The following is a 14,959-nucleotide window of genomic DNA, read 5'->3' as shown; positions in this document are numbered from 1 at the left end:
AAGCCTCTGTCTTCAGCTCAGGTCATGATCTCAGGGTCCTGGGATTGAGCCCTGCGTTGGGCTCTCTGCTCAGTAGGGAGCCTGCTTCCCGCCCCCCTCTGCCTGCCTCTCTGCCTACCTGTGATCTCTCCTGTGCATTAAATAAATAAATAAAATCTTAAAAAAAGAAAGAAAGAAATATCCAGAGTAATATGAATAGAAACCTGTGACAGGGAAAAGCAGGGTAACACATTTTTTGCTGATTCATGAAAGTTTCAACTAATTTTTTTTGAGAAACATGAAGACCCACAATGTAAAAAATATTTTTCCCTTTAAATTGTAAAGGTATTAATGTGATCTCGGAAAGGAATTTAAGAATCACTGAATCTAGGTCACCATATTTCAAGGAACTATTCTACTTTATAAAGTACTAGTAACAGAAGTTGGAGATAGAATATAAAATTTTCAGAGATAGAATATTTAAAAAATGTTCACACCTACAAGATACCTTAAAAACATATATAAGTACCTAGTATTATATTTACGAGAGGAAAAACTACATAAAAATTAGAATTTGTTGTGATTTTCTATATAATGCCTATATTTACACATCTCTAGCTTTTCTGTGTGGTTCATAATTATAAATGTGTAATGCCGAAGTTATACTGGATGAGTCAAGACAAGATTTCTCATTTTTTCCATGGATCTTCAGAAGATGTAGTGGGAGCTGAGTAGAAATATACAGAAAATGCTATTTAATTCCTGCTTTGGGAGGCATCTCACAATCCTATTTTTAGAGTACCTATCATCTGTATCAGATGGCAGAGGTAAAAATGGAAAAGGGGAAGACAGGAGGAAAATCTGAAGATTTCAGAATCATGGTTTCTACTGCTAATTCATAATCATTGATTTATTACCATATACTTAACCAAATCACAGCAACACTATAGAAATGCAGCTAAATCAGTTCTGTATTAATAGCTTCATATTGTGGTACAGACTGTTATTAATATCATTACTCTAGACACTAGCCATGTAGTTGACTTGGAGATCTCTCTATACCACCAACAACCTGGATAAGGTAAGTGATACGAAAGTCAAATCCAAAAAATATATAAAATGTCTTTTTCTAGATATACTAGGAGCTGGCATTTTTCACATGACCTTTAAGCTATTCTTAAAGTGAGACTATTTTTAAAGTGATATGTTTGAGTGTCTGTATAGGTAAATTAAAATGAGGTATTCATTTATCTGGTAATTCAAACACAAGAAGTAGATACTGTAACATTTTCTGATAAACATCTTCTGGCTCCATTATTTTATCAGTATGTATCCCATTACTGAAACTCTGGGATTCAAGAGAGCTTATCAGGAGAAGATAAATAGTGTAGAAGCAAAAACCATGCTGAGAAAGTAATTTCCCCTTTAGTACTATAAACCACCCACCACACAGCAATAAAGGACAAAATATTAACAGTTTATGGAAGCACACGCATGACATTTATGCAAGGTTGATCATGCCTACAACTCACAACGGGCTCTTCTCACTAATGGGTAGGGAAATTCAGGAACTTAATTCAGGAACTGGTTGGTTTAAGAGGGAATGGGAGGTGACTGTCAATGGGGGTCAGTGACCACCTTTAAAGCCTTATTCTAGGTGGTTTCGCATTTTCTGGTCTACCAGCAGGACCAAAAGGCAACAGAGAACATCCCTTTGCTCTTTTTACCCAAGGTAAGCTTCAAAGTTCCTATTTGCTGAGTTCTTTATATCCCTAGGCATTTCTAAAGTTGAGAATAGACCTGGTTATACAAACAGAGATATCACCATAATATCCAAATAAACTTGCAATCCATCCTTTTGGTGATACAAAAGGAGACTCAGAAGGTGAACAATGTCTCATATCCTGTACTTTCAAAATGTATTTAATTTAAGTGGAATGTCAGTGCTCATAGAAGTACTCTTAAAACAGTAATATGTAAAATATTTCAATGTTAACTCTGAGGTTTTCTTAATATTTTTCATTCCAAAAATTGCATACTTACCTCTATGGACAATATCATTCTTATGGCACCAGTGAATAGCTTTGATTAACTGATAGATATAACTTTTAACTTTTTCAGGTGGAACTCCATTTGGCATTTCTTCCAGCAATTCAAGCATATTCTAAAAATTAAGTAGGGAATCATTAATCTCTAAAAATTAGGTAGACCCATAAATCATGTATTAACAATTTTAAAAAGCATCTTTAGGGGCGCCTGGGTGGCTCAGTCAGTTAGGCATCTGCCTTCGGCTCAGGTCATGATCCGGCTCAGGTCATGATCCGAGGTCCTGGTGGAGCCCCACCCACATTGGGCTCCTGGCTCGGTGGGAAGCCTGCTTCTCCCTCTCCCACTCCACCTGCTTATGCACCCTTGCTCGCTTGTTCTCTCTCTTTCTCTCTCATGAATGAATAGAATCTTAGCTAGATAGACAGACAGACGGACAGATAAGCAAGCATCTTGGATGAAAATTCACCCAATACATGCAAGCATTTTCAACAACTGTTTTGCTTTCCACCTACTATCTTTTTCATGCAGAAGCAGAATACTGTATTAAATCAAAGTTCTCTTTTAAGAGAAATTCCATTTTTACTACACCCCAGTGCTTCCCCAAATAATAACCCTGGCACTTTCCACTCTCCGTAAAACCTTTCAGGCATCACTTTAAAATAACTTCAAGGGAAAAGCAATACAAAGTAGAGATAAAATGCTGTAATGTAAAATGGAGGGGGGAAACAGTCATTTAAACACAGCCTCCTATGTACGTTTACTAGAACCTTGCAATAAAAATCAGGCCTTGAAAATATTTCTGGAATACCTGGAAAATATTCTTAAAAGAAAATGCTCCCTAAGATTAGGAGAGATCCATGCAATCAGTACAAAAATTAAGACAGGCCAGAAAATCTTGCTGAAATAAACATTGACAGACTCCCAACAAACCAAGTTCTGAAACTCTTAGTCTGGAGTCTAAAATTCATGTAAAATTTTTTTATTAAGCAGATAATCCACTTAACCAGTCTCCACTGAATTAACCACACATTTCCCATTGCCTCTGTAAGGTCAATACTAAGGTCCACAGCATGATTAGAGTTCATTTTTTGTAGACGACAATCTAGGAAAGCAGGTACAAAGTATGATCTGTGGATCTCTTAGGGGTGGTTACCAGATCTTGCAGAAGGCCCATAAAGTCAAAACTATATTCATAGCAACACTCAGCTCGTTGGCTCTTTCACTGTGTTTGTATTTACACCGATGACTCAAAGCAAGGATGGGTGAACTGGGGGCACCTTAAATCAATGCTACACGCTCGCAGTTTAAAAAAAATAAAAAGACGAAACGCCAGTTTTAGTTAAGGATGTCTTTTTTTGATGAAGCAGTAAAATTATTGCTTGTATTAAATTTCAACTTTTGAGCAGGTGTCTTTTTAGGAATCTACACGGTAAAATGAAGAATACACATGAAGCACTTCTGTTACATAACAAAGCAAGATGGTTGTCTTGAAGAAAATCACTTGCGTGATTGAGCTGCAAGCTCAACTAGCTGCTTGTTTCTGGCAGAACACCGTTTCTTACTTGAAAGAATGACCCACAATCAAATTTATGTTAACATGTAATGGGATTATTATTGTTATTCCTAAATGAATCAATAGTTTATTTTTTAAAAATAAATAGTTACCATATAGTTACCATACCAGGTACCACCTACCTTCGTATTTATATGTGAGGAAGAAGGAAATATCTATTTGTTTAAGCCACTGTCGTCCTGTATCTCTAACAACCCCCTACCCTTTGAGAGCATCACTTTCCTGCCCTCTTGAGACTCTGTTAATCGTTAGGCACTGCCACTGATGGGAGGTCACCTTCCACTGAAAAACCACAGGGTCAGGGCAAGAACCCAGGCCTAGAGGGACACATATGGGAGCTCTGGGAGCAGCCCTGCCACTTAAAAGCAAAGAGAGCTCAGACATAGAAACTGGTACACAGAGGTAATTTCCCCATTTGTTCATATTAAATTGTTATTAATTGTGAACTACCACCATGAGCAGAACAGAAATTTTAAAAAGACAAACTGAAATAGATCTGTCAGAATTTCATTATGTGGCAGTGGAAACTGCAAACTGCACAATTATTTCTTGACAACTAAAATATAATATAAAGAGTTTCTGATTTTTACAACAGTCCTTTTTTATAACTTTTTGAGAAGTATTAAATTTCAGTTTAATTTTGGTGGGGAAGGTCCCTTAGGAAAATACCTAAATTGACAAAGGAAAAGAAACCTTAAGGGGCGCCTGGGTAGCTCAGTTGCTTAAGCATCTGACTCTTGATTTCGGCTCAGGTCATGGTCTCAGGGTTGTAGGATCGAGCCCCATGTCAGGCACCACTCTATGAGTGCAGCCTCTCTCTCTCTCTCCCTCTTCCCCTCCCCACCCCATCAAAAAAAATAAAGATCTGTCCTCACTTAAAAAAAAGAAAAAGAACAAGAAAAAGAAACCTTTAAGCAGATTTTGGAAAAGATACATAAAACAGTGTTTTAAAATGACAGAGAAAACTTATAATACTCTTCAAGTTTTGCTTGAAATGAAGTTACTATGTCCATTTACTTTCATTAGAAAAATAATTTATAAAGGCTGAATTAAGTCAAAAGCCACATTCCTAGTCCATCGTCTTGGCAACATTGCTTTCTATTTTGTAATGGTGATGGTGGTGGTGACACGGTCATTTATGGCACAGAAAGCAGCTGGTAAACATAAGTCTCTCCAGTCTTCACCTTCTTCAGAAAGCCTCATTTTATAATTTAGAAATTTCTCATTTTATCATGCAGATTCCTAAAAAGACATGTACTCCAGAAGTGAAATTTAATAAAAGTAATAATTTTTACTGTTGTTTTGGTAACAGGAAATCTGGAGCCACATACTCATTCATCAAGGAAACCTCTAAAAGGTCCACCTGGCTCAGTTTATTTTACTCTTGTTAAGGTAATTATTTCAGTTTTGGACAATAACCAAACACTGTAGGGCTGCTGCTCTCAAAGAAATTTAAAGACATACGTATTGATTACTGCAGCATACACTTGCCCCTGGGCCACATATCATTGAAGTGGTCACTAATAGTTACCAATTTAAAAAAATGTAAAGCAAGTATGCTAACAACCGAAGTGTATATACTTTTCTACTTTTCTCCCATGCTTCCAATTCCTTAGATGCGGCCGCATCTACCTCCTCATGCCTCACCTTATGCCTCCTGGCACATCTCTTTCCCTTAAAGCCAAAGCACAGGCAATTCACAAAAGGCTGCTCCATGAGCCCACTCATTCGCCACTCTAGGTCGGATTTAGGCAGTCATCCTATGCTGGCAGGCTGCTTTCCACACCTCTGTCATCCTATGTCATCACTGTCAATTTACTTGTCTCTCTCTCAGAGGCCTTGCCTAGGTTTAACTTAAATGAACCAAGTCTAAAAATTACTTGTTGAACACAGATTCTAAAACATCAGAAGCCAAATTAATTCACTGTTGAAATGTAAGATGATCTCTGTAGAGTTAAATTACACAAAATACTTCAATACATTTCAGGGCTTCTAATGATTATGGATAATAATTTCATTTTTAAAATACCAAGAGTTTGAGTACATTGACAAATCACACTAGATAATAATACTTCTTTGAAAACTGCCAGAAACAACCCTAAATAAAAAAATCAGGCAGGGGCGCGTGGCTGGCTCAGTTGGTAGGGCATGCAACTCTTGATCTCAGGGACATGAGTTCAAGCCACATGCTGGGTGTAGAGATTATTTTAAAAAAATAAAATAAAAGTTAAAAAAAATCAGGTAAATCTCCTCACTATCAATTAGTGACTTACTTTTTCAACATACTCAAACACCAAGTACAATTTCCCCCTCCGACGAAAGGCTTCCTTCAGCTCCACGATGTTTTCCTGCTTGAGAGTACGAAGCATTTTAAGCTCTCGTAAAGTCGTTTCCTTGACTTCTTCATTTTCTAGAATGTAAACAATGGTGAATAGAGTAAAATTAAAGCTTTCAAGCTACTGTTCAAAAATTCTAAAGTGAAAACATACCAATTTCCCTTTCCACTTGGAGTACTTCTGCATAAGGAGTTCAAGGATGGAAGATTAAATACCACATTTTCTTGTTGAAAGGATCAAGAATTAGCATCTTACAGAAGAAAAGGCTTACTTGACCAGCATGCACATAATTTTCTGGTTGTGTTTTCTTATACTCCCTTTTGCAAAGTAATGTACAAACACATACTGACAGATACGACGTATAAATCCACTGTCCTTTTCATTCTAACACTACGCACTGAGAAAGAAGGAGTTCAAGAGGGTAAGAAGGAATCAGCTGTATCAGTGTGCAGAGGAGCCTCTATGCAGCATCTGTTGCAGCTGATGTTTTTAACTTTGGCCTGTAGTTTTGGCTTAAAAGAACATTTTATCGTTCAGGCTGCATGCAAGTCACCTCAGTGAGCAGAGGTCACATACCAGGCACCCACAGTGCAGCTCACAGTCAAGTTGCAGGGATTTCTAAGAGTGTCTGATCTCTCTGAATAGCAGCTGCTATAGGTTCCTGCTGTCTTCCTGTGACATGTCCATCTGCCCATCCCAGATGGTGTAGCTGTACTGGGATGCAGAACTTAGGCTGAACCAATACAGCCTCCCATATCGTCAACTTCCCCCATGACAGCCCCCACAGGCATGGAGAAGGACGGAAATCACATGAACTCTAATGGACGAATTGGCAGGGGAGAAGGATTAAAATAAGAGTTTTTACCATACCTTCAGATTTAGCCTAGAAGTTCTAACTACCATGTTCACATATACACATATAGGTGTGCACACACACAAGACGACAGGTTCATAATCCTTTATCTCCAACTTCAAAAATCAGTCTAAAAACTGAACACTTCTTCCAAGTTTATGGCAAGTCTCCTCAGAAGTAAAACCTGAACTGACACGAGACCACTTATATTCTTTGTTTATCCCACTCAGTATGTGGGATATGTTTATTTATTTATTTTTTCCCCCTAAAGATTTTACTTACTTATTTATTTATTTATTTATTTGACAGACAGACATCACAAGTAGGCAGAGAGGCAGGCAGAGAGAGAGGAGGAAGCAGGCTCCCTGCTGAGCAGAGAGCCTAATGCAGGGCTCGATCCCAGAACCTAGATCATGACCTGAGCCGAAGGCAGAGGCTTAACCCAGTGAGCCACCCAGGTGCCCCCTGGGATATGTTTATTTTATGTAAAGTATGTTTACTTTAGAAAAAGTACCTGATTACAAGGTGCTAATGTAGCATGCAGTATTTGCATTCTAAATCCCCAAAGTTATAAATTCTATAACACATTTGTCCCCAAGGTTTGGGGTCATAGTCAAAATCCTAGCTTGAGAGTCTAAGTTTTGTGAGTCTCAGGTTCAGTCATATCTAACTGCCCTCAGGTTCAGGGAAGAAGAAAATGGAGTTTGGGGATGAAAGTGAGAAAGATGAAAATGTCTTCTAGAGACAAATGCTTCCTAAGCAAGATACACAAGAGAAAAGGGGCTGAATCTTCCCTCCAAATGAGGGAGAGAAGATTCTCAATCAGGAGCCAGGAGTACTTTTCAGATTATTTTCTATCCCAGCCCATTTCTCAGCCTCCGTTCAAAGTGAATTTCAAGAATAAAGAGATAGTAATAAAAACAGGGGCTTTGTAGCACCAGAGTATCTGTAATAAACAGGGAACATAAAGTCAACACTCCTTTGAGAACGGTTACACAAGTGAAATATCCCCCTTATTTCAGCAAAAACAACGGCTGGGGAATGCTGGAGCAGAGATTAGAAAAGGACAGAGAAAGATATTGCCTATCAGAAAGCAAGAACTAGCAGTACCAAGGCCAGCAGTGGCATAAGCAGTGAGCCAGTCCAGTCCACACCAGGGGTGAGGGGGGTTAACGGGGAACTGAGGACTCACAGCCGCCCTCCCCCTGCCCAGTCACGGGAAAAGAACGTGACACAGTGGGGGCCACCTGGCAATAGGGGGAATGTATGAGTTGTGATCAGGGATTTCCCAAAGTGGCTTAGAGGACTGTGGTGGGACAGAGGTCCAGCTGTTTTGCAAACTGGGGCTAAGCCAGGGACATGGTGTTCTGTGACTTTTAGAACTGCTAAAACGTAGGGAACACTAAAAAGCCTTTTGTGCTATGAGGTAGGTTCACCTGCTTCTCTGCTACCCCATCCGGTTTACTTTCAAGACTAGGGTAATCAAACTGAAGTTCACCTATCTCTAATACACAGAATGCCACACAGGTTTCAATACAAAGCAAACAATCTTCTAACAAGGCAATAACTCAATACAGACAAGTACACTGATTACTCATGACCTGGTTCCTGTCTGCTTTTCCATCCCCATCTCATGTCCTTCCTTCCCCTCCCTCACGTTAGTCTTTCAATTCCCAAAATAGCTCCAACGTTATTCTTTCGCGCTTAGGGCCTTTGAACTTGTTCCCTCTGCCTGGAACTGACATTCTACAACTCAGACTCCTTACAGGGCTGGTTCCTCTTCGGGTTTCAGTTTAAAGAGCGCTCCTCACAAGCTTTGCCCAGATCACAAGACCAAAGCAGGCTTCCATCCCTGTTATTCCTTATCATTCTACTTTGAGCTTTTCTTTCGCAGACCTTCTCACCATTTTTATTTATAGACTGTTTTGCTTACAGGTGGCTACCCCTGCTAAACTAAGAGTTCTCAGAGGACAGGCCCAAGTTCTGCTGTTCAACAATACTCACTCAGCCACCTAGGACTGCACCTGGCCACAAAGGGATCAATGAATACTTCTGACAAAAATGAGGAAATCTTCACTCATATGTGGCTAGCTTTCATTCATGGGAGGCAGCAACGTGATGGCAAGCAAGAGGTACTTCATCCTCTCAGTTTTGAGTACAATGCTTTCCATCTTGTCTCTAGAAGGTTGAGAAGGGCAGCTTTTCAGGCAGGAAGACAAACTAAATTCATTTTCCCCTATTCATCTCCATGCTTTCCCCTATTCATCTCCATGCCTGGTAGTCTTCTGCAATATGCGATTATAAAATAGGGAGCTTCAAAAAAACTGAAAGGACTAAGGGTCAAGAACACATATATATTTAACCATTAACAACATCCATAAGCTTTGCTGGAGCTGGGTACAAATGAATGTTGCAACTAAGTCAAAAGTAAATACAGCTGGTGTATCTTTTCTAGTCAAATGCTTGGTGAATTCTTGGCACCCAAAAAGCAACTGAAACAAGGGAGCTTTGTATTATTAGCAGCTTGGGGCAGTTTCATTTTGCAAACAGACAGAGCCACCTCAGGATGGCTGAAGTCTAACGGCTTTAGAAGGAACCCTGGAGTAGGATTTGGAAGACCTGGAGTTTGAATCCTGCTAATGAACCAACACTGTGAAATATGATGTTGGGCAAGCCACTTACCTCTTCATTCATAAAGTAACTAAATAAATGGGTACCCTCCCCACCTACACAGATCCTAAAAAAACAATCCCATGGCTTTTTCCAAATCTAATAATCAATTATTTCTTTCCATTAAAATCTCATTGATTATGAGCGTGAACCTCCCTGGATTTTGCTATTCTGTGATATAGACATCATTCAAATCTATACCAACTCTCCATAAAAATGGCTAAAGAAGAAAGAGAAATGATCTTTGAAAAGCAGCTCACAAAATCACCTAGCATATGGGGCCCAAACCACCTCATTTGAGCTGCCTGTCTATTTTAGGAAATGAAGGCTTCTCTAATGTATGCCTGTCACAGATATTAAAAGGTGAAGCAAGCACTTTGGCACTAAGAATGTAATGAATGGGAACAGGCAGGAAATGGAGTTACTAATTCCCTAAGTGCAAGCAAAATGCACACTCTTCATTACTTGGTCTATCCTATTATTTTTGTTTCTTTAAGTACTTTGTTTTTTTTTTTTTAAAGATTTTATTTATTTATTTGACAGAGAGAGATGACAAGCAGGCAGAGAGGCAGGCAGAGAGAGAGGAGGAAGCAGGCTCCCTGCTGAGCAGAGAGCCTGATATGGGGCTCAATCCCAGGACCCTGGGATCATGACCTGAGCCGAAGACAGTGGCTTAACCCACTGAGCCACCCAGGCGTCCCTCTTTAAGTATTTTTAAGGCTCCTGGCCTACCCTGTACTTGGACAAAACTGTGGCACCAAATGATGAGATAATGGGGAAAAGCAATGCACATTGTACGTACACATGCTTCTCACCTCAGGTTCAGAAAGCAGCCAAGCTCTTCAGCGAGGCATTGTTTAAAAGTGGTAGCACAGCCTACTGCCAGGAGCACAAAAATCCCTGCCTTCCAGTTGAAATAATCCTGCAGATTGTTTATTTAGGCTAGGCTTTCTCCAGTTTACAAATGAAGAAACCACATCTAGAAAGAGTCACTTCCTCAGGGTGAGTGAAGGGAATGCCACACTGAGTAGAAGACAGGGAGGCAGGCAACATGGTATAAGGCAGTGGGCAAGCTTTAGAGAATTAGTCCGAACACCCAAGCTCAGGTCTGCGCTCTGCTACTGCTTAGCTGAGTGGCAAAGCAACATGGTATGTGTTATGGGTAGAAGAAAAACTCGACAAAGATTTTGAGGTCTGCATCTTTCCCAGTTAATTACATACTACCTGTGCAGCTTTGGGCCTTGGATTCCTTGGCTGTAAACCGGAGCTGGACTTTTCCTACATGATTCTGAAGGTCCTTCCAGCTCTAAGACCTGGTGCTTCCATGCAAGTCCTACTTATGTATATGTCAATGGACCTGGTCCTCAGTTACCAGTGAGGGTGTATAGCTTAGTACAGGCAGCAAGTCTGACAATGTTACATAAATTCTTTGGAGTGATGATTAAATGGCAGGGTAGAGAAAGGACGGTAAATAAGAAAGAAACAAAGAACTAACCTACTTTGAGCTCACCAGTCAGACAAGTTAACACACTAAAAATCAAGAAAGGAGATTCACTAAAGTAAAAGAAAACAATTCTTAAGAAAAAAAAACAGGAGTGAAAGAAATGCAAAGTAAGTAATAGAGAAAAATCTAAAGATGAGCAGAAACTCTATCGTAACTCTATTTTTAAGGAACTGAGGGCTCAGAAAAGAGATCCAGAAATAGCTGTAACCTACTTTATGAAATCACAAACCTGACATTCTTGTATAGCCAAAGAGGCCCCCCAAAATGGACCTTTAAGTGGATACAATTGAGGAGAAAAAAGCCAACCCATCTTTGTGCAAAACCATAAGGGTACCGTATTTGAGTCTGGTTGCCCTGACTAAAGAAGGAATACCACCAAGAGGGTAATTAACATGGCCAAGGGGTCTGAATGGCGGTACTGCCACCATATATACAAAAAAAAAAAAAAAAAAGAAAGAAAAAAGAAAGAAAAGAAAATCCTTAAATCTTCAGCAATGAAGACTGGGTAAAGCACAAAAGAAATTTATTAAATTATGAAAGGTGCAAATATTCATCAAATCCTAGAAGAATCCCTGAAGCTTGAAAGAGTTCCATTCCGGACATTAAAAGAAATGTGGTGAAATCACGACTAGCCAGAATGCTTAAGCTTCGTTAACTGAATTCTCTGTTTAACCAAAGGTAGGAAAGTTTAAGGCCTCTCTTATAGAGAAATCTGGTTTCTTAATTTAAGGACCAAAGACTATGAACTCTTATTTTGTACCATTGTACAAAATGAGACCAGAGTTTTCTCAATCCAGAGATTAGGATAGAGCTTTCTAAAGTCTGGGTAAAAATAAGGATGAAATCAAACGGAGGAAGGAAGGGATGACCAATTAAATATTTTCTCATGTTTTAAAAAAAAAAAATGTCCATTCCAAGAGAAAAAATATTTATCTACAGAAAAGATAAGCAGGATATGAAATGCAAGCCATTTTACTTCATATAAAAGTAGAGGCACAACCTATATTCCATCTTAACTATGGACTACCATACAGCTCCCTGAGAATCAGCCTCCTTGCCACATAGCAAGGCCCAGTGACCCTCCTGAACCCATCACCTGTACTTTTAGGGAAAGACTAAGAAGTCCTAAGAAGCAAAAGATGTTCTCACATCAGAAGATCCAAAGGTATGTCAAAAATAATTCCTAACAACGTGGATGGAACTAGAGCGTATCATGCTTAGCGAAATAAGTCAAGCGGAGAAAGACAACTATCATATGATCTCCCTGATATGGGGAAGTGGTGATGCAACATGGGGGCTTAAAGGGGTAGGAGAAGAATCAATGAAACAAAATGGGATCGGGAGGGAGACAAACCATAAGTGACTCTTAATCTCACAAAACAAACTGAGGGTTGCTGGGGGGAGAGGGGTTGGGAGAAGGGGGGGTGGGGTTATGGACATTGGGGAGGGTATGTGCTTTGGTGAGTGCTGTGAAGTGTGTAAACCTGGCGATTCACAGACCTGTACCCCTGGGGATAAAAATATATTATAGGCTTATAAAAAAATTAAAAATTAATAATTAAAAAAAAAGATTGGAGAAAGATTTAAATAGACCAGGAGAACAAAGCATTTTCAAAACTCTAAAATACTTAAGAAATCTTGATGATAAACAATTGATATGCTATTTATCGATTTAGCCATTTATTAAATCTTCTCTCAATGATAATATAGAAAATATGTGATTAGCTCATTCCTTATACCTGAAATAAAGTGTTTGCTTAGAAAAAAGAAATCCTAGATCACAGGACCTTCTCAAGTAAAATATGAACACACAATGTTTATAATTCTTGTTAATTCAAATCTATCTAGGCTAAATCGTGGCTATTGGATTATTCACTAACTTGTGGATGGCAGACATTTGTATAGGTGTGTGCATGAGAATGAGCCTTCCACAGTGACAGAAGATTATCATCTGAACATCAAATCTCATTGTACAAAATTCGAGTTATAGGAAGGGTAGATGAATTAGGCTAAATTTATCATTATACATAGTCCAAAAAATATCTTTCATTGGAATCATTTCTAGTAACTCTTTGGGCTGTGGTCATTTTTCCTCTTCTCAGAAAATCCAAATACTAAATAGAACTAATACTATGAAGACTCCTGGATGATTAGGTGTTTATAGCTAATGTTTCTCTGTGAGAATTTACATTAATAGAAAACTCACAGGGGCACCTGGGTGGCTCAATCAGTTAAGCGTCTGACTCTTGGTTTTAGCTCAGGTCATGGTCTCATGGGTCATGAGATCAAGCTGTGCTTTGGGCTCTGTGCTAGGCTCAGAGCCTGCTTAAGATTCTCCCTCTTCTTCTCTCTCTGTCCCTTCCCACCACTCGGATGTGTGCGTGCACTCTCTCTCTCTTAAAAAATATTAACTGAGGGGCACCTGGGTGGCTCAGAGGCTTAAAACCTCTGCCTTTGGCTCAGGTCAGGATCCCAGAGTCCTGGGATCGAGCCCCACATTGGGCTCTCTGTTCAACGGGGAGCCTGCTTCCTCCTCTCTCTCTCTGCCTGCTTCTCTGTCTACTTGTGATCTCTGTCTGTCAAATAAATAAATAAAATCTTTTAAAAAAATTAACTGAAACTCTACATTGATGATAATGAATAAAGAGGCAAAAGTGATCAAAATAAAAAATATATTAACTAATGAAGAGATCTCAGATAAAAATGTCATCACTCACACAAGTCCTCCACTTTAACATGAGTTTGTATCCCCACCCAGTATGTCAGTCTTAAGGAAAATCATAGACAAAAGACACTGATAAATGATCTGATGGAGTTCTAACAGCTAGTAACTGGAGAATAAAAAACTGACTAGGATGAAGACAGAGAGACGGGGACAAAAATAAAGGGAAAACTGACAAAACCATTGGTGTATTTTTTTTTTTTTTACCCTTGGTGTATTTTTTAATGAGTCTCTTTTTTTTTTAATCTCCCCAAAAAGGTAACACTTGATTCTTTTTTTCTAAGGAACAGCAAATAGTTGCTATTATAATCCAAATTTTGTTAACTATAAGATAAAGTAACTTATTTTTATTATTTTTGTTCCGTTTTCCCCACTTAAAGTTCCAGTCTAACTTTTTATTTACTATTAAAGTTTGGTTCCCATTTTAGAGAGGCGTCTATTACCCTGGGGTAACAAGAACAGCTTGAATTAAATAGTGGTCTACCTTAAAATGTACTTTCAAAAACATTTTATATAAATTTGTGGATAAATATGAATTTAATAAGAAAATAGGAGATGATCACAATCTTTTAAAGCTAATAGAAGATAATATATACTCTCACAAAACACCGCTTTATATTATCAGTATGAGAATACTTGACTAGCCTGAATGCAAATCAGACCAAGTTCAGATTCTATTTCAGTGTAAGCGTTTTTATAGGATTATTTCATGATCTTCACAAAGATTTTTAAACACTGGGTTTAGAACATTCACTACCATAATAACAGCAGAATATTTTTAGAGTAACTAATAAATGAGATTAATAAGAACTATATGACAATAAGGAATTATGATAAAACTCTATTTTTTTTTAAAGATTTTATTTATTTATTTGACAGAGAGCTCACTTAGACAGAGAGGCAGTAAGAGAGAGAGGAGGAAGCAGGCTCCCCGCCAAGCAGAAAGCCCGATGCGGGGTTCGATCCCAGGACCCTGGGATCATGACCTGAGCTGAAGGCAGAGGCTTTAACCCACTGAGCCACCCAGGCGCCCTGAAACTCTATTTTTATTAGAACTGTCCTGACTGAAATTTAAGCTGATCAAATGGTTCAGAATAAAGTGATTGCCATAGGGGTTGAATGGACATTCCCATCTGTACTGAACTATTTATGTGCACTTCACATTCCAGAAGGGCTGCTCACCACACACGTTCCCTTAGTTCTGTTATGGGTGGGTGATAAGGCTGCATGTCCCTGAGCTCTGGTAACTGATAATGGTGTGGCAGAGATGAGG

At 38.9% G+C, this 14,959-nt stretch overlaps 1 protein-coding gene across 4 annotated transcripts in view; it reads right to left on the bottom strand.

Annotated features, from left to right (window-relative positions):
• The window catches only part of CDKL5 (cyclin dependent kinase like 5), a 211,465-nt gene that overhangs the window by 54,755 nt on the left and 141,751 nt on the right, over positions 1 to 14,959 (bottom strand). For all 4 annotated transcript variants that reach the window (XM_045089345.1, XM_045089346.1, XM_004758930.3 and 1 more), the window contains 2 exons: positions 5,875 to 6,011; positions 2,023 to 2,143 (listed from right to left, as the gene is read on the bottom strand). In XM_045089345.1, the coding sequence (XP_044945280.1) occupies positions 2,023 to 2,143; positions 5,875 to 6,011 (258 nt within the window). The remainder of the gene's footprint in view (positions 1 to 2,022; positions 2,144 to 5,874; positions 6,012 to 14,959) is intronic.

The sequence above is a fragment of the Mustela putorius genome, unplaced genomic scaffold, assembly GCF_011764305.1.
Source record: "Mustela putorius furo isolate JIRA1106 unplaced genomic scaffold, ASM1176430v1.1 tig00003836_pilon_pilon_pilon, whole genome shotgun sequence".
NCBI classification, from domain to species: Eukaryota; Metazoa; Chordata; class Mammalia; order Carnivora; family Mustelidae; genus Mustela; species Mustela putorius.
This window is presented reverse-complemented; position numbering and strand designations above follow the sequence as displayed.